Source organism: Ornithodoros turicata, chromosome 2, assembly GCF_037126465.1.
Source record: "Ornithodoros turicata isolate Travis chromosome 2, ASM3712646v1, whole genome shotgun sequence".
Lineage (NCBI taxonomy): Eukaryota > Metazoa > Arthropoda > Arachnida > Ixodida > Argasidae > Ornithodoros > Ornithodoros turicata.
The window spans coordinates 14,194,812-14,221,021 of record NC_088202.1 but is presented as its reverse complement, the minus strand read 5'-3'; the positions used below and the strand labels follow the sequence as shown (position 1 = coordinate 14,221,021).

Below are 26,210 nucleotides of genomic sequence, written 5' to 3'. Positions count from 1 at the left end.
ATTGGCGTAGCCCATCTTGAAGCTTGCACAGGTTCCAAGATACCTTGTGTTTCGAGCTCCTCGAGTTCCTTAAACGCCGCGTCCCGGAGTGCAAAAGGTACAGGCCGAGCTTTCAAGAACTTTGGTGAAGCCTCCTGTTTCATGGTGATGTGCACTGGAATGCCACTGTGTCCGTTGAAAGCCGGATCGAAGACGTCTGAATACTGTGCCAGTACAATATCGACGGTCTCAGCCATGCGCATCTGGTTGACCTTGACGGAGATTCCGAGGCACTGGAACCAGTCGCGCCCTAAGAGAGATGGGCCAGCTCCCTTCACTACTCGTAGGGGTAGAACATGCGTGCTGTCGTCCAGCTGAACGGTAACAGAGATCTTCCCCAGAAGTGTCAACGGTTGGCCCGACCAAGTTGACAAAGCTGTTGGTTCTGGCTGAAGTTTTGGACGTCGAGTACGCCATAAGTTCCTGTATGTGTCGTCGCCAATAACCGAAAAAGCGGCGCCTGAATCTACCTCCATTACGTGTGGTACGTCATTGAGCCTCAAAGCCATGGGGTTATTTTCGGAGCTACTTCGGAGCGTACGTTATGCAACGTGTAGACTGACGGTAGAGTAACGTCTTCGTGCTCTGGCTGCAACTGATTTGTTGTCCGATCCTTCATCTGTGACTTCTTGGACCGACAGGCCTTTTCGATGTGCCCTTCCTTTTGCAGAAGTGGCAAACGGCGTCCCTGAATCGACAACCCGATGGATCATGCTGTCCCTCGCAGCGAAAACATGGCTGAGAATGTTGCTGATCCTTCTTCCGCTTCTTATTGGGAACATTCTTGGCCATTGCGTTAATTTGCTGAGAGTCCCTAATTCCTTTGATGTGGGCCTGCTGGTTTAAAGCGGATTCCGCAGTCAAGGCTAGGTCCAGAGCGCGTTCAAAGGTAATATTCCGTTCTGTGAGTAGACGCTGTTGAAGCGCTGGGTCTCGAACTCCGCAAATCAGCCTGTCTCTCAACATTACATTGAGCGGTAGCGACGTGTCCAAAGCTGGAACGGCGTCGGCCAGCCGGGCTACTGCATCGCCTGACTCTGCAGTGGTTTGCAAAGGCCTCGCTGCTGGTGTTCCGAAGTTTCATTCCTTCGCAATACTTCGAAGCTCCGTCACGTACTGTGAAGTGGATTCCGAGGGAAGTTGATCCCGTTTGTGGAACTTGCAGCGTCCCAGAAGTTCGGTAGGCTTAGGGTCGAAGTGTCCACTCAGAATTTGCACAAGTTCGGCATAATCCACTTCGGCTGGAAGTCGAGGGTGGACAAGGGCTCGTATGGTCTGGTATGTCCGCTCACCACATTGGCTTAGAAGAAACGCCCGTTTCTTCGTGGGTTGGGTGATTTCATTGGCTTCGAAGTAGAACGCCAGGCGTTCGATACATGACGACCAGTCAGCTCCTTCGCTGAATTCGTGTAGCCGCAGAGACACCGCGGAGAATGGAGCCTGCCGTGGGTTGGATTTCTCGTCGCCACTGTTACATCATCGAGAGCCAGCAGATGAACCATCCGAAGGTTTATTCCAAACCAGAGAGCCCGAAGAAAACCATTCGCTCCCAACGGAAGCTTACAGCAAGAATGCGAACACAACAGGACGCGCAGTACGTGAACAGTTCCGCAACTTTGTCGTCGTCACTATATTACATAGTATTACATCCATGTACATATACATACTGATATCTCGAGGCAAGATAACTATGAAAAAGATTGTAAGCCCCTCCCCCCCCAACCGTATATCGTACGCATCCATTTATCGCAAAAGAATGCCGCGATGAATGGAGTCGAAGGCCATTTTGAAGTCTAGAAATAAGTCAATGGTGTACAATCGGTTCTGGATATTATGAATAATTTTATCCTTTGCTCTGCATAAAAACTTGCAATAAAAAAATGCGTGCATTCCCTTAGGGGTGTGCATGTAGGATATAAACATTTTTGGTCAGGATATTTTTTTGTTGAGCATTAGTGGCGCATCGAACTTGGCCCAAAGATGAAAAAGTGTGGTTCGTTCCGCGGTGTCCTTCTGACACATAGAGACGGCATTTCTGCGCTTTCTTTGTCTGGTGTTAGAGGATAAGGGTCGATCTATCTTCCCGGAGTGCATATGGAACGAGAACAAATCTGGTGACGTGGTGAGGGTTTAAGAACTAAGCAGGTTTTGGGCTAAGTTTACGATTAGTTTTCGCCAAGTTAGCATTCTCGCAGGATCACGAGATTATGCATGCTCATAAACTACTGCATGGAGATTAGCTTCACGAAAAAATATAAAGCTGATCTATATTCATTGTTTAACTAAACGACCGAGAATATCGACAATTCGCAAAAACTGACACTTTTCAGATAGTATTTTCACATACCTGAGGTCGTCTAGGAAGTGAAACAAATCGTGCCATTTGTAGAACAAATCGTCTCCTCTAACATATTGAAAATCTACAGGTGATCTACAGGAAAATCTACAACGAGAAAATATTTTTTTTTCTCTCACCATACTCCACTGCTGCTCATTCGTTAGTTGAGGCAGTCTAGAAGTAAAATGTGATGCCTTTGTGATCCACTGCTCTGAAAATAGACATTATCCTTTACAATTTAAAATCTACAGATGTATTTGTTTTGACGCGAGAAAAAAAAAAGAAACAGATTCGTCAGCGCACTTGCATCCCCTCTGTAAAGTACCATTATCACCCCGTGGACGAATTTCGCCTTCCGCAGTTCTGCCAAGTTCCCCCAACTCAACACTCACAGCCGCTGCTTCGTAACAGATTCGTCGTCATTTACGATTGTTTTTACATACCTGAAGTCGTCCGGGAAGTGAAAAATCACACCATTTCAAGAACAGACCATCTACTATAACAAATTAAAAATTGCTGGCGTATTTATTTTTTAACGGGAAAAAACTTCGTCAGCGCATTTGCATCCACTCTGTGACGTACCATTATCATCACTTTTCTTCCACTGTTTCCTGTGGATCTTACTGCGCCAGCTGACCATAGTTATTGACTCAGACTCCAGAACGCGACGTAACAGTCTTTGGAAACCATTTTTTGCGCGCACTTCTCCCACAAGAGAAAGTAAAAGAAGAGAAAAAATGTAGCTGTACGCGTACTGTCTTTGTTTCAATGGAAGTAGACGTTTTTCTACATATACGTGAACATAAGATATAGGCTCAAAGTAACAGTATCTCCTGGTGCACTGGATGCAGTATGCCTCATTGTGCTTCACGTTCATTAATTTCTTCTCCAACCGTAAGACCTCGGTGGTGAGCCACAATGCACTTCACTCTCTTCTTTTAGCCCATGCAGATGAACAGCTGTGCTGGTGTCAGAATATCTGCATTCAATAGGGGCGCTGCAAGCTAGCCCTATAGCTGCCGACGTTAAACTGTACTGCCAACATCGTCACATTGCATTTTACCACGGGATGAGGCAAAAAAGTGCTACGTGGCATGCCAAAGTCATGCTTGTGGAGGCAAAGGTTAGCGAATGTATTTTCTGTTTTTTTCTATTGCGACGCGCCATCACAGAAATAGTACAGTTATCGGACATTGTTCAATAAACAAGTGACGAATGGTGTGTACCGTAACATTGTATGGCTCATGAGTCAGGAAACCAGGAACGACGACAAAGCTGCTACGAAGAGGTGGCTGTGAGTAGTCGCGGTAGAACTAACGGTAGAGGGCGAACTTCCTTCAAAGGGTGATAATGATACCTTACTGATGGGATATGAATGCGCTGACTATCCTTTTTTCTGAAGAAAAAAATACACATGTAGACTTTCAAAATGTTATGAGAGAGGGTGTCTTCCACAAAGGCACATTTAACACCTCAACTAACGAATGAACTGCAGCGGAGTCTGGTGAAGAAATGTTTTTTTCTGGTTTAAGCAAAAATGCACCTGTAGATTTTCAGTATGTTATAGGAGAGGATCTGTCCTACAAATCGCACGACTTTTTTCACTTCCTAGACGACCTTAGGTATGTGAAAATACTATCTGAACAGAGACATTTTTTACGAATGGTCGACATTCTCGATTTCTTAGTTGAGCAATGAACATAGGTCTGCTTCAAATTTTTACGTGAAGCGAATCGTCATACAGCAGTTTATTAGTATAAATAATCTCGGGCTCCTGAGAGAATGCTAACTTGCCAAAACTCTATCGTAAACTTGGCCCGAAACGCGCTCCGTTCTTGTGCTCTTACGACGTCACCCGATTTATTCTCGCTCCATATGCTCTTAGCTAGATAGACCCTTCCCCTCTAGCACCAAACAAAGAAAGCGCAGAAGTGCCGTCTGTATGTGTCTGAAGGACGCGCGGGTCTTTCATGTTTGGGCCAAGTTCGAGGCGCACCAACGCTCAAGAAAACAAAATCTTGAGAAAAAAAGTTTATGCCCCACATAACACCCATAAGGGAATGCATATAATTTGTTTCAGCGAAATCTAAGAGGGTCGAGCTACGTCTCTGGTTGGTTTTGGCTGGAATGGCACAGGGAACTTTCATTAGAATGGTCACAACAACAGCGAAATGGTCTGACATACCATCGACAGCTTCACAGTCATCGAATGCAACATCATTTTTTAAAAGCACAAAGTCTGAGTACAGAGGAACTGTCCCCTCGAACACGCATTGGATTAATAACAACATGTCTCAGGTTAAACTGAAACGACACATCAATCAGTAATTCACAGTTTTCATCACTTATTTCTGCACTTCATGTGTGCCAATTGATTCCTGGGAGAATAAAGTCGCCTGCTATTATTAACTTGTATTTCTTAAACATTGATATGTGTGATCTAAGATCCTCAAAAAAATATTGTGAAGGATTTGGGGGGCGATAGCCGACACATAGAATATATAACTCGTCAGTATAGTATTGGATCAGCTCAAGTATCCGGAAACTCACACAGTCATCTGGACGCCATTAATTAGCAATTAGAGCAATTTAGGACCTCCCACAGTAATTAGCATCATTCAATGAGTCATTACACTAATTGGGGAGCATCTAACTCGTGTCCAGACCACAGTGTGAGTTGCCGGCTACTTGAGCTGATAAAAAATAAAAAATAGGTAGAAAATAAAATAAAAAGATAGAAATAGAGTGGAGAGAAGGAGTTTAGTTGAAGATCAACGACGTCATCTTGAAGAAAGCGGTCCGGAACGGTCGCTGACCATCGCTGGGCGACGGAGCACAGAGGCAGGCTGCAAAGCATCACAGATGGGGTCACCTGTTCTGGACATCCTGTGACGTCATCATGACATGTCTGGGCAGGTTGGGACAGCTCTGGACATGCGAGGAGAAAAACACTCATAATACAGAGGCTGGGAAAGCAAGAGTAAATATCCTAATCATCAATAGCTAACAATAAAAATAATTAGTTACGTAACAAATCAGCCCACCACAACAGGAGCGCAGAACGACGCGACTGCTCCATCGGACAGCTGGGCACAGAACTGACTCATAATGCTTTTTTCTCTTCTATAAAGTTACGCATCAGCAGCCCCCCTAGCGGTTACTTTCTCAACTAATTTCATGGCAAAATCATTAAGAATCACACCAGCGCTACTCTCATTCCCAAGGCAGGAGAAGACAGAAAATGGTGGGGATGCCCGGAAAAGAGCAACCACCGCCCGACATGGACGGGCATGAAAATCGCAAACAAAGCGGGGACAAAGTTATCACGTGCGAAAGAATTAGTTACACACAAATCAACCCACCACAACAGGAGCGCAGGCCGATGCGACTGCTCCATCCGACAGCCAGGCACAAACTGAGCTGCGCGGAGACTGCGGAGCGACTGAGGACACGTCTGCACTCCACAAGATCCAGCGAGCAAGTCACTGGGGCGCCGCCGCTTTTAGCGCCATCTGCGGCTACGCATGCGCGCGCGCTCTTAGCTCCCTCTGCAGCGACCACCAATGAGAAGTAACACGACCGTACCTGCGAGAGGCTAAGAGAGAAGTGCATTCCTGCGCCCTCTTCTTACGTTGCTCATTGGTCGTGACGTCGCCCCATTGTCCCAAGGCTACATCGCTTTTTCTTTTTTTACACGATCGACACAACTGGACAAGGTCAATCTGTAATGAAGCCATGGCACGACGTCATCATGCACCTGCGTGGCTCAAGGACGCATACGCTCTAGACAGGGGACCTATTATTTATTGAATCACTATCCCTTTCCTTTTTCCTCTATCCCCACTATTTCCTTTATTCTTCTATAACGATTGCATAGGAAACTATTGCAGAAGGGCACCATGCGTGAAAACTGTTCGTAGGAATTCCAAAGTCTTACTAAATGAGACTTGCAAAAGAACCTAACACCTATCCTAACACATAACTACATCAATGGCTAATAAGAGAACTAGGCACTAAACAAATCAACACAGAGTACGGGTAACACGGAGCGCAGAACGATGTGTCTACTCCATCCGACAGCCAGGCACGGAACTGAATCGTAATGCTTTTTCTCCTCTATCAAGTCATGCATCTGTCCCTCTTGCGGTTACTTTCTGAACTAATTTAATCGCAAAATTATTAAGAATCGTTCTGGCATTATTCCTATTTAAATCAAGGGTACAGCATCACTATAGCGTCATCATCAAAACAAGAATGATCAACACGAACCTTTCGTGTCCATAAAAGAAAAGAAATACAGAGCATCAACAGAGGAAAGCATGCATGTCGGGGATGTCATTAGTGCTATTACACGAGGACAAATCGCACGACTGCCGGGCAACAAAGGAAAGCAAACACGGAAAAACAGTTGAACAGAGTGAAAAAGACACTCACCATCATTTTTCACGTTCACTACACTCCCTCATTGTAAATCCGTTCGTCACAAAATCCACCACAATCGTCACACACCATTCACCAGTGACGAACCACACATCCGCACCCCATCAGAGGCAGACGGAACCCCACCGAAGCTACGCTGTTCCACTAATGGCCAACACAATTGCTAGAAACAGAATTAATGCGTCCACACCTGTCAGTGTCCAAAAGAGAAGTGAATCCTTGCGCCCCCTGCAGGCCGTGCTCATTGGTCGTGACGTCAGCCTATTATCTTAGGGCTACACTGTTTAGTTTTTCCACTAATGCTCCTCTGGACAAGGTCCACCTGAAACAATAGTGTCGCTGTATTACGTCATCATGCAGCTGCGTGGCTCAAGGACGCTACGCTCTAGACAGGGGACCTGTTATTTATTGAATCGCTATCCCAAGATTATTTCCTTTATTCTACTACAACGATTGCATAGGAAACTATTGCAGAAAAACCCCATGCATGAAAGCTGATTGTAGGAATTAAGCATTTCATTCCCAAAGTCTCACTAAATTCGACACTCAAAAGAAAAAAAATATCCTAACACGTAACCCCATCAATGGCTACATGCAACGAGCTAATCGAGACATGTCCGGTCCCATCCGAGAGCCAGGGAGATAACTGAATAATGACGCTTTGTTCCTCGACTGGATAAAGCCATGCACCTGTCCCCCTTGCGGTTGCTCTCTGAACTAAATGAATCACAAAATTATTAAGAATCGTTCTAGCACTACTCCCATTCAGGGCAGCACTATCGTCAAGACCAGAATGTTCCTTGTCAAAAAGAAAAAAAAACTACGTGTAGAAGGAAAACATGACAGAACAGGGGGGGGGGGGAGGGGTCAGGGCATATCAGCGCATGTTTGTCAGACAAAAAGGGGGAAAAAGCGAAGAGAAACACTTGAACAAAGCAGAAAACCAGCATCAAACTATTTCGAATCACACGCACTCTTCTTATTCAAAAACAGTGCTCATCATAACTGCGTCCAGGAGAATACACACCATTTTTCTATTGCCACACTTATTTCCAGTAGCGGACAATGCATTGCTACAGACTGCGTGACGTCATCACATCCTGTCTGAAGAAGACATCGGCAAAGACTCCTAATATTTATTGAATCGCAAGGTTATTTCCTTTGTCGGACTCTTAATGACGTTCACCTTTACAATAAAATTCATCAAAAAAAGCACCGTGCATATTAGCGATTTCACCCCAAAGCCTCATCATGGTCATTAGAATCACAACACTAGTGAACTACCACTGCTCTTTTAAAATAATAAGTGAGACCACTGAACATCATCACCAGGCTTATGTAATACATGACCCTTTCTATGCTACTATCCTCGTTGTCTGAGGCTACACCTGCGAGCAAAAAGGCGCGAAAGTCGGGGGGCAAAGTTCCACGACAAAGCACAAGACAGAACGCCTTTACGGGAACATGATTGCATTCCAACCATATTAATGATTTTCTATCTTGCATTGCAGTTTAGAGAAACTACTACAAAACTATAATTTTAGGAGCCTATTAAAATTCTACTTTATATGGAAGCTATAATTGCCCTATTACTTGGATCGCTATCAATGAAGCGCTCCATTTTTTCTCTCTTCCCGTTTCAGCCTTGTCATGCAGTAAAGCAGACTCACATAGATCCCCCCCCCCAGACTCACATCCACAATAATTAATTTACACTGAGGGTGCCGTGCTTCAGGAATTCCTATCCTGCGCTCACATACCAGCATTTTTGCGCGAATACCTATAACAGCTTACTTCTTCAACATACCGAGCTCATAACAACATCTAACAAACAAGCAGAGAAACCCACTCCTCAGCTGTACCATGCGACTTTCTCTGCACAAAAGTAGTGATTTGAGGAAAGAGCAGCAAAAATTGTGTGCACTTGTGCTTGACTTCAAAAACTGAAGCATATGCTAATAAACTAAGAAAAGGACACTCATGTCTGGTATCAGATAATTCTTGCATAATGCTACATACACAGCCGCATTGTCCCTTCGTAAAGAAAGCACAGGGCAAGGGCACACAAATTCCTTTAAGCGAGAAGGGAAAAGGCTTAAGATGGAGCGCTCAGGAATAATAGCAGAGTCACCAGACATCGCTACGAAACTCAGCGGCTAACACAAGATAACAACAAGATAATATCGGCGGGTAAAATTGCAACACTGCTAAACAAGCCCCAACATGCCATGATGACGTCGCAAACCAAGAAAAAAAAGCACGCACACACAGACATCAGCTCAGGAATGCACAAGAAGAGGTGCTTTATTGAAATTTCTCCTCCACAGTCACATACCAGCATTTCTGCACAAATACTTATAACTGCGTACAGCTTACTCCATCAACATATCAAGCAAAGTGAATACTGACACTCAACAACATATATAAAAAAACAAACAAATTCCATTCTCATGAACTCTCCTCTGCCGAGCGGCTTTCTCCTGCTCTACCTGGATGCTGACTTTTTCCCCTCACCTACATTCTGAGTAAAAGCAGTGAAAGAAGAAAAGAACCGCGAAAAATTACACGCATTTGTGTCCCACAAGCTGTAACTGCAAGAAACCGTAGCGCACGCTAATAAACCGTGACAAAGACGCCCATTTCTGCGCTCAGATAATTATTGCATAATGCCACATACCCAGTCGCATTGCCCTTGCGTAAAGAAAGCACAGGACAGGGATACACAAATTTCCTAAAGTGAGCAGGGAAAAGGCTTAAATCGAACCGCTCAGAAATAATCTGAGAATCATCGCTAATCGCTACGCGGCTAGCACAACATGACAGCTACAAGGTATTAGCGAAGGGTAAAAATTGCAGCAAGAAAGACACTACTGGACAAGTCCAGACATGCGACATCGCATACAAAATACTGCTCATCGGGGAAACGGCCTGCGACAGAAAATCATAGAGCATACACAACTTCATTTTTCTATTTCACGTAAACTAAACGCGGTCTGCTTGGAAAACGACGCACAAATTTTCTTAGCACAATTTTCTTTCACACCCATTTCTGCTATCAGACAATTATTCGATAATGCTAAATACTCAATTGCATTGTTCCTGCGTGAAGAAAGCACAGAAAAAGGACACTCAATTTATCTTATGCGAGCAGGGAAAGTCACTTCTACTCGGACAGCTAAATACCATAAAGTCTGAATTTTTGCAAAGAGAACAAAGCTTGAACAGCGCTACGAACGTGACAGATACATACTAACAAACAAACAACAACAGCACCGGCGTCGGGCACTCATAAAATACCCTGCCCAAAACAAAGACTTCACCAGGTTCGCAAGGCAATTCCATTAAAAACGCTCGTCCTACCCTACAGATAGCAATGCAAACGCGTCTACCCTTATTTTTAAACCACTATTTCACGCAATAGTACATAAATGTATCACTCGTATCAGGAATAATATGGATTTATGTGGTTGTGAAAATAGTCTTTGTGTTTGTGAGTGTGAAAATGTGAGTGTGAGTGTCTGTGTGTGTGTGTGCGCGCGCGCGCGCGGGCTCTTCTGAACCAGGGACTCCACTTGACAAGTAAGTGCTATCTGTTTGCCTTTGCGTGTGACACGAGTGGTACATTTATGTACTATCGCGTGAAATAGTGGTTTAAAAATAAGGGTAGACGCGTTTGCATTGCTATCTGTAGGGTAGGACGAGCGTTTTTAATGGAATTGCCTTGCGAACCTGGTGAAGTCTTTGTTTTGGGCAGGGTATTTTATGAGTGCCCGACGCCGGTCCTGTTGTTGTTTGTTTGTTAGTATGTATCTGTCACGTTCGTAGCGCTGTTCAAGCTTTGTTTTCTTTGCAAAAATTCAGACTTTATGGTATTAAGCTGTCCGAGTATAAGTGACTTTCCCTGCTCGCTTAAGATAAATTTTGTGTCCTTTTTCTGTGCTTTCTTCACGCAGGGACAATGCAATTGAGTATTTAACATGATGCAATAATTATCTGATAGCAGAAATGGGTGTCCTTGTCACAGTTTATTAGCGTGTGCCTCGTTATTTTTTTTATTCTGTCTCTTGTTGCTATGCGAGAAAAGTGCGTGTAATTTTTCGCTGCTCTTTTCTTATTTTCTCTACTTTTACGCAGAAGAAAGCGTCCTGGTAAAAGCTGAATAGTGTTCTATCAGTGGAAGTGGGGTTGTTTGTTTGATTTTGTTGGGTGTTCGATATCTTGATGAAGTAAGCAGTGCTTAATTTTGCAGGCATGGGTTTTTGAGCAGAAATGCTGGTATCTGAGCACGGAGTAGAAATTCCTATATTTCTCTGCTCCCTAAGAAAATTTCTGCATCGTTTTCCAAGCAGACGCGTTTAGTGTACGCGAAATGAAGTTGTGTATGCTCTATGATTTTCTGTCGCAGGCATACACCTTTTCCCCGATGTGCAGTATTTTGTATGTGATGTCGCATGTCTGGACTTGTCCAGTAGTGTCTTTCTTGCTGCAATTTTTACCCTTCGCTAATACCTTGTTGTTGTCATGTTGTGCTAGGCGCGCGGTTCGATTTAAGCGTTTTCCCTGCTCACTTAAGGAAATTTGTGTATCCCTGTCCTGTGCTTTCTTTACGCAAGGGCAATGCGACTGTGAATGTGGCATGATGCAAGAATTATCTGGTGGCAGAAATGGGTGTCTTTTTCTCAGTTTATTAGCGTGCGCTACGGTTTCTTGGAGTTACAGCTAGTGGGACACAAATGCGTGTAATTTTTCGCGGTTCTTTTCTTCTTTCACTGCTTTTACTCAAAATGTAGGTGAGGGGAAAAAGTCAGCATCCAGGTAGAACAGGAGAAAGCCGCTCGGCAGAGGAGAGTTCATGAGAATGGAATTTGTTTGTTTTTTGTTATATGTTGTTGAGTGTCAGTATTCACTTTGTTTGATATGTTGATGGAGTAAGCTGTATGCAGTTATAAGTATTTGTGCAGAAATGCTGGTATGTGAGCGTGGAGAAGAAATTCCAATAAAGCACCTCTTCTTGTGCATTCCTGAGCTGATGTCTGTGTGTGCGTGCTTTTTTTTCTTGGTTTGCGACGTCATCATGGCGTGTTGGGGCTTGTTTAGCAGTGTTGCAATTTTACCCGCCGCTATTATCTTGTTGATATCTTGTGTTAGCCGCTGAGTTTCCTAGCGATGTCCGGTGACTCTGCTATTATTCCTTTTCCCTTCTCGCTTAAAGGAATTTGTGTGCCCTTGCCCTGTGCTTTCTTTACGAAGGGACAATGCGGCTGTGTATGTAGCATTATGCAAGAATTATCTGATACCAGACATGAGTGTCTTTTTCTTAGTTTATTAGCATATGCTTCAGTTTTTGAAGTCAAGCACAAGTGCACACAATTTTTGCTGCTCTTATTCAAATCACTGCTTTTGTGCAGAAGAAAGTCGCAGTGGGTTTCTCTGCTTGTTTGTTAGATGTTGTTAGGAGCTCGGTATGCTGGAGAAGTAAGCTGTTATAGGTATTCCTGCAGAAATGCTTGCATCTGAGCGCAGGATAGGAATTCCTGAAGCACGGCACCCTCAGTGTAAATTAATTATTTTGGATGTGAGTCTGCTTTACTGCATGACAAGGCTAAAATGGGAAGAGAGAAAAAATTGGAGCGCTTCATTAATAGCGATCCAAGTAATAGGGCAATTATAGTTTCCATAGAAAGTAGAATTTTAATAGGCTCCCAAAATTATAGTTTTGTAGCATTTTTTTCTAAACTGCAATGCAAGATAGAATATCATTAATATGGTGGGAATGCTATCATGTTCCCGCAAAGGCATTCTGTCTTGTGCTTTGTCGTGGAACTTTGCCCCCAGGCTTTCGCAGCTTTTTGCTCGCAGGTGTAGCCTCAGACAATGAATGTATGAGCATAGAAAGGGTCATGTATTACATAAGTCTGGTGATGATCATGATGTTGATTGGTCGCACTTATTATTTTAAAGAGCAGTGGTAGTTTACTGGTGTTGTGATTCTAATGACTATGATGAGCCTTTGGGGTCCTTTTTTGTTGAATTTTAATGTAAGAATGAATATCATTATGAGTCGGACAAAGGAAATAATCTTGTGATTCAATAAATAATAGGAGTCTTTGTCTTTGCCGCTGTCTTCTCCAGACAGGATGTGATGACGTCACACAGACTGTAGCAATGCATTGACCGTTACTGGAAAAAAGTGTAGCAATAGAAAAATGGTGTGTATTGTCCTGGACGGATTTATGATGAGCACTGTTTTTGAATAAGAGGAGTGTGTGTGCTTAGAAATAGTTAGATGTTGGCTTTCTTCTTTGTTCAAGTGTTTCTCTTCGCTTTTCCCCCCTTTTTGTCTGAGAAACATGCGCTGACATGCCCTGACCTGTTCTGTCATGTTTTCCTTCTACATGCAGTTTCTTTCTTTTTGACAAGGAACATTCTTGTCTTGATGATAGTGCTGCCCTAAATGGGAGTAGTGCTAGAATGATTCTTAATAATTTTGCAATTCATTTAGTTCAGAGAGTAACCGCAAGGGGGACAGGTGCATGGCTTTATCCAGTCGAGGAACAAACCATCATTATTCAGTTAGCTGCCTGGCTCTCAGATAGGATGGACATGTCTTGCTGAACCATTATCTTGTTTTTTTTCCTGTACTCATAAGTCTAATTTAGTAAGACTTTGGGAATGAAATGCTTAATTCCTACAATCACCTTTCATGCATGGGGTTTTTCTGCAATAGTTTCCTATGCAATCGTTATAGTAGAATAAAGGAAATAATCTTGGGATAGTGATTCAATAAATAACAGTTCCCGTGTCTAGAGCGTACGTGTCCTTGAGCCATGCAGCTGCATGATGACGTCATACCGTGACACTATTGTTTCAGGTGGACCTTGTCCACAGGAGCATTAGTGGAAAAAAACAGTGTAGCCCTGAGACAATAGACTTGACATCACGACCAATGAGCACGGCCTGCATGGGGCGCAAGGGTTCACTTCTCTCTTGGACACTGATGGGTGTTGACGCATTATTTCTGTTCCTAGCAATTGCGATGGCAGTTAGTGGAAGAGCGCAGCTTCGGTGGGGTTCCGTCTGCCTCTGATGGGGTGCGGATGTGTGGTTCGTCACTGGTGAATTGTTTGTGACGATTGTGGTGGATTTTGTGACGAACGAATTTACAATGAGGGAATGTAGTGAACGTGAAAAATGATGGTGAGTCTGTTTTTCACTCTGTTCAAGTGTTTTTCTGTGTTTGCTTTCCTCTATTGCCCGGCAGTCGTGTGATTTGTCCTCGTGTAATAGCACTAATGACATGCCCCGACACGCATGCTTTCCTCTGTTGACGCTTTGTACTTTTTTTATTGTTTGACAAGGAACATTCTTGTCTTGCGTATGACGCTGGTGCTTCCCCGAATGGGAATAATGCCAGAACGATTTTTAATAATTTTGCGATTAAATTAGTTCAGAAAGTAACCGCAAGAGGGACAGATGCATGACTTTATAGAGGAGAAAAAAGCTTTACGATTCAGTTCCGTGCCTGGCTGTCGGATGGAGTAGACGCATCGTTCTGCGCTTCCCGTGACTCCTGTTGTGGTGGGTTGATTTGTTGAGTACCTAGTCCTCTTATTAGCTGTTCATGGAGTTAGGTGTTAGGATATTTTGTTCAAGCCTCATTTAGTAAGACTTTGGAATTCCTACGATCAGCTTTCATGCATGGTGCTTTTCTGCAATAGTTTCCTATGCAATCGTTATAGAAGAATACAGAAAACAATCTTGGGATAATGATTCAATAAATAGCAGGTCCCCTGTCTAGAGCGTACGTGTCCTTGAGCCATGGATGGTGCATGATGCATGGTGCAGGTGCATGATGACGTCATGCCATGGCTTCATTGCAGATTGACCTTGTCCGGTTGTGTCGACCGTGTCAAAAAAAGAAAAAGCGGTGTAGCCTTGGGACAATGGGATGACGTCACGACCAATGAGCAACGCAAGAAAAGGGCGCAGGAATACACTTGTCTCTTAGCCTCTCGCAGGTACGCTCGTGTTACTTCTCACTGGTGGTCGCCGCAGAGGGGGCTAAGAGCGCGCGTGCATGCGTAGAGGCCGCGGCGCGGCGCCCCAGTCACTTCCCTAGTAGCACAAAACGTTTTGTAAACGTCCAGGAAAGATCTAGCCACAACCATATTTTCATCTAGGAGACGTCTTCAATCTGATCTACATAACGTTTTCTACCCCCGGATAAGTTGACGCTTTCCCGAGTCTTGAAGACGTGTTTGTGGCCGTCTTGAAGACGTTCAAAAAATGTTTAGAACACTAATTTGAATGTGAGAAAATTCATCCCCGTAGATATCCACCGGGTACAGTTTTCCGGAGATCTGCCTCTTTTTTTATTTTTCAACCTCAGCCACCGTCACCACACGTTCCGTTTTCTGTTTCTTCAAGCAGAACTGCAAGCAACACTGCCACGTGGCGTTTCAGCGAAAATCGAAGACGCGGTTCACAAAGGTGGACCGCGTTAGCAGAGGTGCTTCTACCGTAAGAACAGCAGGCTTCCTCCACGGCGTTACACGTGGGGGAACCAGAGCGTAGAGGTGGTCTAGTCCCTTGCAAAGGGAAAACAGATACTATACATTGCTCGTCTTAGAAACTCCCGTAAACTCGATCCGATAGCCGTGCTCGCCTTTGAGTCGAAGTGGAGGGTGAGGTGTCTAAGTTTATTTCAGTTACGCACAGAAACAACACTGAAGTGGGAAATTTCTGGGAGTATTAACTCACCGTCAACTCAACGCCTGTGTTTCCTACTGCTTTTTGGTTTGAGACAGTCAGTAGGTCCATCGAAAGTAAACTTATTCAGTGTACACAAATCGTCCTCGTCTAAGATACGTCTTGAACACAGTTGACGAAGACGTATTATAGATGGAAAGTTGGCACGTCTAGCAAACGTGAACGGAAGATATTTACAGGATGTCTTCCTTCAGGATACCTCTTCAACAGAGATGTCGAAGACGTATTATAAACGGAAACTTGGTACTCCTTGCAAACGTGAACGGAAGACGTTTACGGGAGGTCTTCCTTTAGGATATCTCTTCAACAGAGATGCCGAAGACTTATTATAAACGTTAAATCGGCGCGTCTTATAAACGTACTATAAATTACGGCTTCTAGACGTCGCGTTGACGTCCTGATCATCTTCTATCCTAATTTGACCATATAAAGACGTTTCTGCGACGTTTTGTGCTACTAGGGTTGCTCGGTGGATCTCGTGGAGTGCAGACGTGTCCTTGGTCGCTCCGCAGTCCCCGTGCGGCTCAGTTTGTGCCTGGCTGTCGGATGTAGCAGTCGCATCAGGCTGCGCTCCTGTTGTGGATGGCTGTTTTGTTGTGTAACTAATGCTTCCACTCGTGATAACTTTGTCCCCTTTTTTTATGATTTTCATGCCCGTGCATGTCGGGCGCTGGTTGATCTGGTCCGGGAATCCCCGCCATTTTCTATGATCTTCTGCCTTGGGAACGAGAGTAGCGCTGGCATGATTCTTAATAATTTTGTCATGAAATTACTTGAGAAAGTAACCGCTAAGGGGGTGCAGATGCGTGACTTTATAGAGGAGAAAAAGCATTATGATTCAGTTCTCTGCCTGGCTGTCGGATGGAGCAGTCGCATCGTTTTGCACACAGCGTGACTGCTGTTGTGGTGGGCTGCTCTGCTTCTGTGTCTGATTCTTTTTGTTCTTAGGTATTGATGGTTAGCATTTTACTCTTGCTTTCACACCCTTCGTATTATGAGTGTTTTTCTTCTTGCATGTCCAGAGCTGTCCTAACTTGCCCAGACATGCCATGATGATGTCACAGCTGATGTCACAGGATGTCCAGAACTTGTGGTCACAGCTGAAGATGCTTTGCAACCTGCCTCTGTGCTCCATCACCCAGCGATGGCCCGCGGACGTTCGGGACCGCTTTCTCCGAGATGGCATCGTTGATCTTCAACCAAAACTCCTTCTCTCCACTCTATTTCTATCTCTCTATTTTATTTTCTACCTATTTTTATTTTTTATCAGCTCAAGTAGCCGGCAACTCACTCAGTGGTCTGGACACGAGTTAGATGCTCCCCAATTAGTGTGTTGACTCACTGGAGGGTTCTGATTAATGGGGTGGGGTCCTAGTTAGATCTGATTGCTAATTAATGGCGCCCAGGCCTCTGTGTGAGTTTCCGTATACATGAGCTGACTATATACTACTCTCGTCATCAATAAATTGTTGGCTTACAAGTTAAAATTTCACTTTCAGGGTCTTTTTGCTCCAACTTAAGGGGTATGTCATTTCTATTAACTATCGCTACGCCACCGCCACTTGGACCGCGGTCTTAACGTTTAATAGTATTGTAACCAGGAGGAATATCCTCTAAATCACTGATTTCACTATGTAACCACGTCTCGATAACAAAAACCGCATGTGGCGAGTGCACAATTAAAAAAAAGCCTCAAATTCTGTGACTTTATTAGCTAAACTCCTTGCATTTATATCAGCCAGTTTAAGCGTTGCATATGACATACCTGTGAGATGACTATCGCGTGATCAAGCGTCATGGCCCTATGCTGCTAGCACATTGGACTGTCTTTCGTAGCTGTGCGTTTCACTCATACTGAACATTGTCAATAAACAGCTAGTCATATCGTGATACCACATTAGCATCATTTCTACACTCTTCTGACGCCCTATCCTACAGCATTTTCCTGATCTGACGGGTGCTCTGAAAAAAATCTATCGCTAATGGCAATAGCAGTTTCTTTGAGTTTTGGTGCGGCCCTCAGAACCAATATTTTTTGTCACGAAAATCAGCAAGTCGTAATACCACAGGCAGGTTCATTTCCCACTTTTCGGCCGAGGCGATGACAACGTTCCACACTTTGATTTGCAAAGCCATCTTTCGGTCAAATAAGGTATGCAATACCAGATTCTGTAAGTTCTGTCCATTTTCGCCTTCTTCTTCCACAAGGCCATAAATCACCAGGTTATTTCTCCTCCCGTGATTTTCGAGATCATTCACGACTGACAATAGCTTTCCTATCATCTTGTTTTGATCTATCACTTTTGCTTCTAGCGACTCCACTCTATTGAATGTATTATCAAACTCTGTTAACCTGAATGCAAAGCCAAGTAACTTATTTTCTATCGTTTCTTGGTTGACTCTAATCTGTGAAAGACTCTCCATCAGACCCATCCCCCCCCCCTCATTGTACGGGCCTGATTCTTCTTCCTTCTTAATTTTTCTTCGTCTGAATCGTCTGAGTCTACTTCATCTGCTTACCCCATCGCCGACTCGAAGCAATGCCTTTAGGTAGACAACTATCGTTAAATCAGTAGGCACACTTTTAAAAATATATACAGCCCTAGTAGCACAAAACGTTTTGAAAACGTCGAAAAACGGGGGACAAAAAACAAGTTTTTCGTCTAGAAAACGTTTCGTTTTCGGTCTACGTAACGTTTTGTACCTTGAGATAACGTGACACTCGTTTTTCTCTCGAAGACGTCATTGCAGACGTCTTGAAGACCGCTATGCAAGGTATCCAAGACACCTTGTCAAGGTGCATAAAAAACGTTTAATAAACGTTTCAGAGAATGATTAAACATATAGTGCCCTTTCTGTGGACCTTCCGTTCCCTCTTAGGACAGTAGCAGGCATCCTTGATGTATGCAACTGTCCTAAGAGGCAGTGCATCCAGGGATGGAGTATCCATTCTGAACAATACTCAGTGAGTGACCTGCTTTCACCCACTGAATACTATTGCAGATCGGACACTTTATAATGTCTGCATCTTGCTGTTGGGTGTTGACTCATGATTTTTTGGGCTTTGATGAAGGGCTGGCCGTCGGGAGGCTCGAAGGGGATTCGGCCCGATTCCTCGTAGAACGAAGCAGAAGCGCATGCGCAGGACCGCGCTTCATTTCCGCTTCCGACGGCTGTCGTCTGCTACTTTGGTATCTCTGCTGTTCTGTTCGCGTTTGACTTGCAAACTTCATGTATGGTGGGCTACTTCATGTCTGTATTGAGATGTTGTACAACTGTTGGATATTGCGGATATGATATGTACACATCTCACCATCGTCTTCTTGTGTGTGTGTGTGTGTTGTACTAAACGGCCAGATTGTAACAATCACTGAATGGGCGGACAAGGGAAACCAGGATTGTCCGTGCCCCTCCTGATGTTCAGTATAGTCTCTAGTGTTCATGAACACACAACTTATCTCTCTTTGAATTCATATTCGTCGTACCGCACAAGGTGGTTTTCTCAGTCACGAATTCGTCGAACCGTCACTACGGCAGTACCACCGTGAGGGTATAACGCTCGAATCGCACGACGCGATCCACAAATGCACATGTCATCCGTGTTTGTTTGGAGGCGAGCGTCCCTCAGGGAGCGTACAGTGAGCTCGCGAGCTCACTTGGCTGGCGCGTGCCCTTGGGGCGCCCCCCCCCCCCCCAAGAACACGCTGACATGCCTCACTTATCCTGAGGATGTCATTGCGGGACAGCAGTGACATCATGGGAATATCCCCACATGATCCTCAATTTGTTAGAAAAGTGTTAGAATGAGACTCCAGAGATGGTCCTAGGGACAACATCTGGGGACAAGACTGGGATACTCTCAGGAGCACTATAGGATCATGTAAAATTATCCAGTAAATCTGCTTTCATTTCTCACTTTTAGACGTGTGCAGACGTTTGCAGTGGAAACGGACTCTCTCTTTTGCAGTTTTCAACCTCGGCCACCAGCTTGTCATTTTCCGTCTCTCATTTTTGATTGTTTTTTGATGATGAACAATGGGTGCCGTGGTATAAAAAGCAAAAAATATAAAAGGTCATGTGCCACTAAGTGTAAGACTAAGACAGCCGACTTTGAAAGGAATATCCAACAGTGGCATTTCCTTTCGCAGATAAATCATATACTATACATTGCTTATCTTGCGAACTTCCGCATATGCAAGAGTCCTCCTAGCATCGCAGTCAAAACCAAGTGTGAGGAACCTAAGTTTAATTCAATTTCATGTATAAGTAACAGACCAGTGACGAATTCCTTGGAGTATATGGATACAACCAAGGTAGCGTCCGTGTTTCCTAATTAGTGGATTTAAAACATCCACCGAAAGTCAAGCACGCGCTGTAATATGCACCACTTTTCTGTATCTTCCACGGAAATGCTCCGTGCAGCATCCCGTCAGAGACCTTGCACAGATGTTCATGGCAACGACGTCACAATGAAAGGTCTAGCAAGCTATATTTTATCGCACATTGAACCCAGTGCATGGAGTATATGTTGAAATCATTCAATTTGTATTTGTATCCCTGTATTTTTGTATTTTCTCTTTCTGTTCTACTATTCTCTCTTTGCAATATTTTGTAGTTTATACATGATCACTGCTGATTTGGTTCAATTTGGTTATGACAAACAAACCGGAACACTAATTAATGGGCGCAGGCATAGAAATGCACATCGCATTATTAAACTAATTTACTTTTCCTATATATGTCCTCCGGCTGGCGGCCGCAGGATGTACGCAAATGACTATCACTGGAAGATCCCATGATGAGGTAAAGGTAATACACGGTACAGCCGAATACATGCCTCACAGACACGTTACATACCTTAAACGGCTAAAACCTTGAAGGCAATGAGCGAAATGTTCCAGATGGGGACAGACGTCTTCGTCCTTTGAAGTTTCAGAACATTGACCAATATGTTGCTCGTTGGCAGAAACGATTCCACATACAAAGAGCGCTACGTCGCACAGGTTACAAGAACGAAAAAGCGACTAGTTTCAAGCAAGGGCCGCAATGACAAGCCACCGGAGCGTTTCAGCCTGAGAAGAATAATTATGTGATGTTCAGTATCACGATAATTATTGCGCACCACAGACGAGATGTGTGCGGATAATAAACCATTTGTGGGTGCGCGTATGCGCATGCCCAGCCGTCTCTGGTGGCTGCCGCCATGTTTTTTTCTTCTTTTTTTTTTTTTGCATGAAAGCATCATGACTGCTTGTGTACGGTGTATGGCTTGTGTACCGTGTAGGCTGTGATGCGACATGGTGAAGCCTTTTTTGTCTGTGTTGCGCCGTCGGCTGCCGAAACTACGAGACATTCAAGCCTGTTTCTCTTTGCCGGTGTTGTCGCATGTATATGTCGCATGCGGTGTTGTCGCATGTGTATGTCATCGTGGGACCCAGCAGAGAAGAAAGCGTTCAGGCTGGGCGCAAGCCATTTTTACATCAAGTGTACCACATACCTCATGACCAGACTACCCTTTGACAATGTCAATGCAGATCTTGAGAGAGAATTCAGCGAGAACCACAACTTTCTCCATGATTCGTCTCGTCTCACAATTCAGAACGCCAACGGCATACGACATATCGTTTCATGCGGTAAGAGGCTCGGAAGTGATCCCAGCCGTTTTTGAGTCGGACCCTGTGATTAAGGCGGTTAGAGGCTCATACCAGGTGTACAGGGACCGTGTCGCTGCTGAAGAAGAGCTGCCGAAGAAACGACATGCCGAAGCGGAGGGTGCTGATACGGCCCAGACTGAGCCATGCAGTTGTGGGCAGGATGCTCTGCAGAACGAAGTGTTCTCCGCTAAAAAAAAATGCTAACTAATGCTGAGATGCTCATTGACCATGGCATTAAGACAAGGAACGTCGGGGATGTTGAAAGTGGTCAGACACTACTGACAGAAGGCAAAAACTTTCCGATGCATTACAGAAAATGGCATCGAACACGTATACGAATCCCAAGCAGCACACAATATTGGGCCCATATTGGCTGGTCGTTGGCGATACGAGTCCAATATGGGATCCGTTTCGCCGAGATTTTCTCCATATTGGCTGAAAATGGGCAATATGGGCCCCATATTGCCCAGTTTCAGCCAATATTGGAAAAATCATGGCAATATGGGCCCCATATAGCCCACTTTGAGCCAATATTGGGATAATCCTGGCGATATGGGCCCCATATTGCCCGCGTACACCCCATATTGACTGAAAATACAGAAAATGGTACGTACCTGTGTTGCACAAATGTCCAAGCAGCACGGCAAGATTGAACGTTGAAGCGTGTGAAATACCCAATTCAGACAATCGTTACATCCAACAACTTCCCGCAGATGATACACATCGTTCGAAACAGTCAACGTACTTGGCAATCCCAATGTAACGTTCGCTAGAATTCGACAACTCAACATTCCACGTTCTGGAAATAGCCGCCATCTTCCTTCGCGATGCCAACAGGGGCGCGAAGCTGTAGTAGAAATCTATGGTAGCTGAAAACTCACGTGACCTCCGGAGCTGGACCAATGACTGAGGACTAGCCACCCTATTTTTTTATTTTTTATTATGTCGCGAATGACGTAAATGACGTGTCATCCGTTTCTCTCTCACTACTTTCCTCCTCTCTGCTCTGCTTCCCGTCTTCTTTTGTTCCTTTTTTTCTTCCATGCACTGTTTTTTTTTTTTTGTTCGCGTTTGTCGGAATGCAGTGGGAGTTACAGAAATACGACGGAGCCTTGGTCGTTTTTGTCACATGAAGTATTTTATTGTGCGACATACAGTTATGCAAGCAAGACGTACACAGGATGACATTATTATTGCTCCAGAATTTGCTTGAAGAAGCCTGATAATGTCGCACTGCCTCTGGCAAGGACTGCTACTGGGAACTGGAGCTCAGTGGCTGCAAGATGAAAAAAATTGGTATCAGATATACAGTTATGCATGTGAAAGTTGCAATGTATAGAAAGAATAAAGGTGCTATTGAACGCGAAAAATAAGAACGGTGGTAGGGTTGTGAGAAGCTCGCAGCCATGGGGTGTGATGAGCGACCTTAGTACAAAAAATACCTTTTATTGCGCTACTTCGCAATGATATATTCAGACCGAGTAGCCTGACAATCTTGGCTTTGGCGCTGCGTACAGAACAGCGCTACTAAGTCAACGCGTCGGACGAAACTTATCGAGCGAAATCACCAAGAATCAGACTTACAGTAGCGTCATACCTTTATACAGTACGACGTGAACGGGTATTTAATCATAGCATTTAGATGATATTGTTTCACGAAAAGAAATATGGTCTACCATCGTATTTGCAGAGCTACGCTATCTGTCTCGGTAACCGCGTTTTACGGTAACTGTTAAGCAACTTATTCACAATACACGAAGTGAATGCGGTGTTGTAAGGCAACAAGCAACGACAAATGACTTGCCTCTCGGCAGTCGTTGATCAGGTATCGTGTACGAGGCGTTCGGACGCTCGAATAGTTTCTACACCAATTAAGAAGCAGAGCACAAATGTTGCGCAGGCATCTTCCCTGGCAGCTGTGACTGTTCGAGGACACTCACATGAAACAGCTTGCGTTTTTAAACAGGAAAATTCAGAACTCATAGTCCAACACAACCGCTACACAACACGAGCCGTCCGAAACGGACGCCGGCGACTCCGTGGACGCCTGTTCCAACCGGCACAGCAGCCGCGCTGTCGCCTGTTCGAGCGCTCGCGAACAAATTTGAAAACGGCCAATCATCGCTCAGAAAACGAATTCATCCTCATGGGAACCAATCAGTAATCACTAGCCACCGGATGTCTCCATGACGTTCAATTTATGACGTTTTCTGACGTCCGATGACGTGAAACGCCTGAAGCGTCTCACTTTATCCCGCAAAGGAACTGGCGAGTTTCGGGCCCTTGATGCCAATGCCAATCGGTCGAGCCGACTGAAAGCGAGCGGGTTGTGCGAGCGAGCGAGGGGAGCGAAAACACGCGTCCTACAGCTAATGCGCATGCGCGACAGCTCGAACGGACGTTTCATAGAGCTAAAATGTCGCTGGTTGCTGTAATGATAACAGAATTGCGGCAGGTCAAGTAAGAAACACAATGTCTGATAGGCAGGGATGGCTCTTCTGTCAAATTCGGTGCTTGCAGGTTGCTGCAAGCAGTGTGAATTGCTCTGGCGTATGTCCGTCGCTGTCACGAAAGTGTTTCGCTCTTTTGTAGTCTCGGAGCGGGTTGGAAATTTTCAGTTCACAGAATATTACGATCCCAATGAAGGCTCCTGAGGGATCTTTGGCATTGGCGGTTCTGTGGGACTGCTTGTGTCCTTCAGCAAGGCGGGAGTAGTTCTTCGTTTTTCTTTGCTTTTTGTGTTGGTGATGCTTTTTTTTTTTGCGATCATGTGCAACGTGAATCAGTGAGATCCGCCGAAATAAAAAAGCAAAAATCAGAGAAAAGTGTTATTTGTGGTGAATATTATGCAGGATAATGCTTTCTTATTACACGAGTCCGTGTCCGTTGGTGTTATCACAGAAATATTGGTAATACTGGCGCAAAATGGGCTTGCCAATATGGGCAGCCCATATTGGTCCAATATGGAGCCTGGTTGCACTCCCCATATTGGTTCAATATTGGCAGCCCACATTGGGCCATTATTGGCAATCTTGGCAACGCATATGGGTCCAATATTGAACCAATATTGGCGTGCTGCTTGGGATACTATTTCCTAATAATCTGTTTACCTATTGGAGTACCTGTGTATGTTGGAGTGTTTACCTGAGCTCATACGTGTCTAGTCAAAGTGGGTGGCAGCTGAACCATATCAATGTGCCAATATATTTATTCTCTTGCATAATTCGAAGAGCTAGTCATATTGCAATAAACAGGGTTGTTTCACTACATTTTCCTTTTGGGCTTAAATTGCTCCGAACGAACACGGAACGGCGTTGAAAATGAAGTCTAATACCACAACTCAAGCGCTCGTTTAGCACATTGTTCTTCACATTCACATTCACGTTCTTACTTTTAGGCCATGGAGACGCCCGTGTCTGCCCCGAAAGATACCTTTTCTGCTCCGAAGCACGATTTTGGTTGCTCGCAAAAGTGCTCCAAAACGACTTTGGCGAATCACATCTCTGCTGTTATGAACTCGTTAACGAGTACATTCGACGACAATGAACGAGTTCATTTAGTTTATTCCCATGATTCGTTCAGTCTGAACTGTACATTCACGAACTGGTCCCTCGCGTGTCTATGCGACTTTTGAAGTGTTCGTTGACTGAGTTGCTGGTGTCCCTTCTGCAAAGATAGATAGATAGATTAAAATAACTGCGAAAAAAGGACGAAGGACTTGGCATTCTTCAAAAGCATTCTGCATGAACAGCAGCTATGACTTCACTTTAGCCTACATAAGGAACCAAAATGTAGTACATGCATGAATGTTGGTCGAGGTTCGCTCACGCTGCCTTCGCTACGAAGTTCGCTACGCTCAAAATAAAGTTGTTTTAGTTCCATGGAATTGATCAATGGTTAGGAAAAACATACTGCCATAAAATGCAATATTTTACATTCAATCGTTCAATCGACAACTTCTGGACAATGGGAAACATTCGTTTATACAACATAGCTGTCTTTTCTCCTAGCAAAGTACTTAGTCGCGACTCACCTCCGCATTTTTTCCTCTTCTGTGCGTCACCATCATCTGCGCGCTCACAGGTGGTCCACAGATCCCACCTTCTCCAGTGCAGGAAGAAGTACCTCAAATGCGTATCTATGGGACGTTTATTCCCTTACACCCAAACGCCTTTCCTTATCATCAGACACCCCTCCCCCCGCGCTCCCTCCCCCCACAGGAGGCAGTTCTCTTCGGCACACCAGATCACTTGTCTAATTTAGAAACGTCTAGCTTGTGATGGGACTAACTGTGCATGTTTGTTTGTTATGTTTCAGGGAACAGTGAGCTTCCGGTTTGCAATATACAACATCACCATGTGCGGCGACACTACCTTTGCCATGAAACAGTGGAGATATAGATCTATAACGCAAGGTTAGAGCTCCAAGATTCTACGTAATTATTACGTACGTAATCACTATGCGTGATAATAAAACACGCTTGATTCGTCTATTCTTCTCTGTCGTCGCTGGTACATCACTGTGACACGGATATAACACTTCTTTTAACACGTCTACGTCTGCCGGAAAATTTGTAGAAATAGATCACATCACTTCTGGCGGCTCTTGTGAGGGGCCCCGAACAGCTAGCGGTGAGTCGATATCAGCCACAATTCAGATACACTATCAAAACAGCTAGTGCCCTCCTTGGTAGCTCATGCTACGTCCACACTACATCATCGAAAGCCGCGAACCGCTTTTACGACTTTCGCGCCCGTCTCATCCCCACAGTGCCCCGAAGGCCGGGAATGCCGCCACGGCCGCCACTACCGTCCTCCTCTTCAAAACCTGATCTGTGTCATTCCACGATCTCTACTCACGTGTAATACGTATAATGTCGTTGTGATAAATCGAGATAACAATTGGAAAACACGTATTTATTGTGTTTTATACAGCAACCAGAAAAGTGATGCCCGCTGCGAGCAGCAGAC

The 26,210-nt window shown here is 44.5% G+C and overlaps 1 protein-coding gene across 1 annotated transcript in view; it reads left to right on the top strand.

Annotated features, from left to right (window-relative positions):
• LOC135383128 (uncharacterized) overlaps nucleotides 1-25,736 on the top strand; it is a 99,344-nt gene extending 73,608 nt beyond the window's left edge. Inside the window, exon 4 of the mRNA XM_064612736.1 lies at nucleotides 25,558-25,736. Coding sequence (XP_064468806.1) covers nucleotides 25,558-25,659 — 102 coding nt within the window. The 3' untranslated portion in view covers nucleotides 25,660-25,736. The remainder of the gene's footprint in view (nucleotides 1-25,557) is intronic.
• The last annotated feature ends 474 nt before the right edge of the window (nucleotides 25,737-26,210 follow it).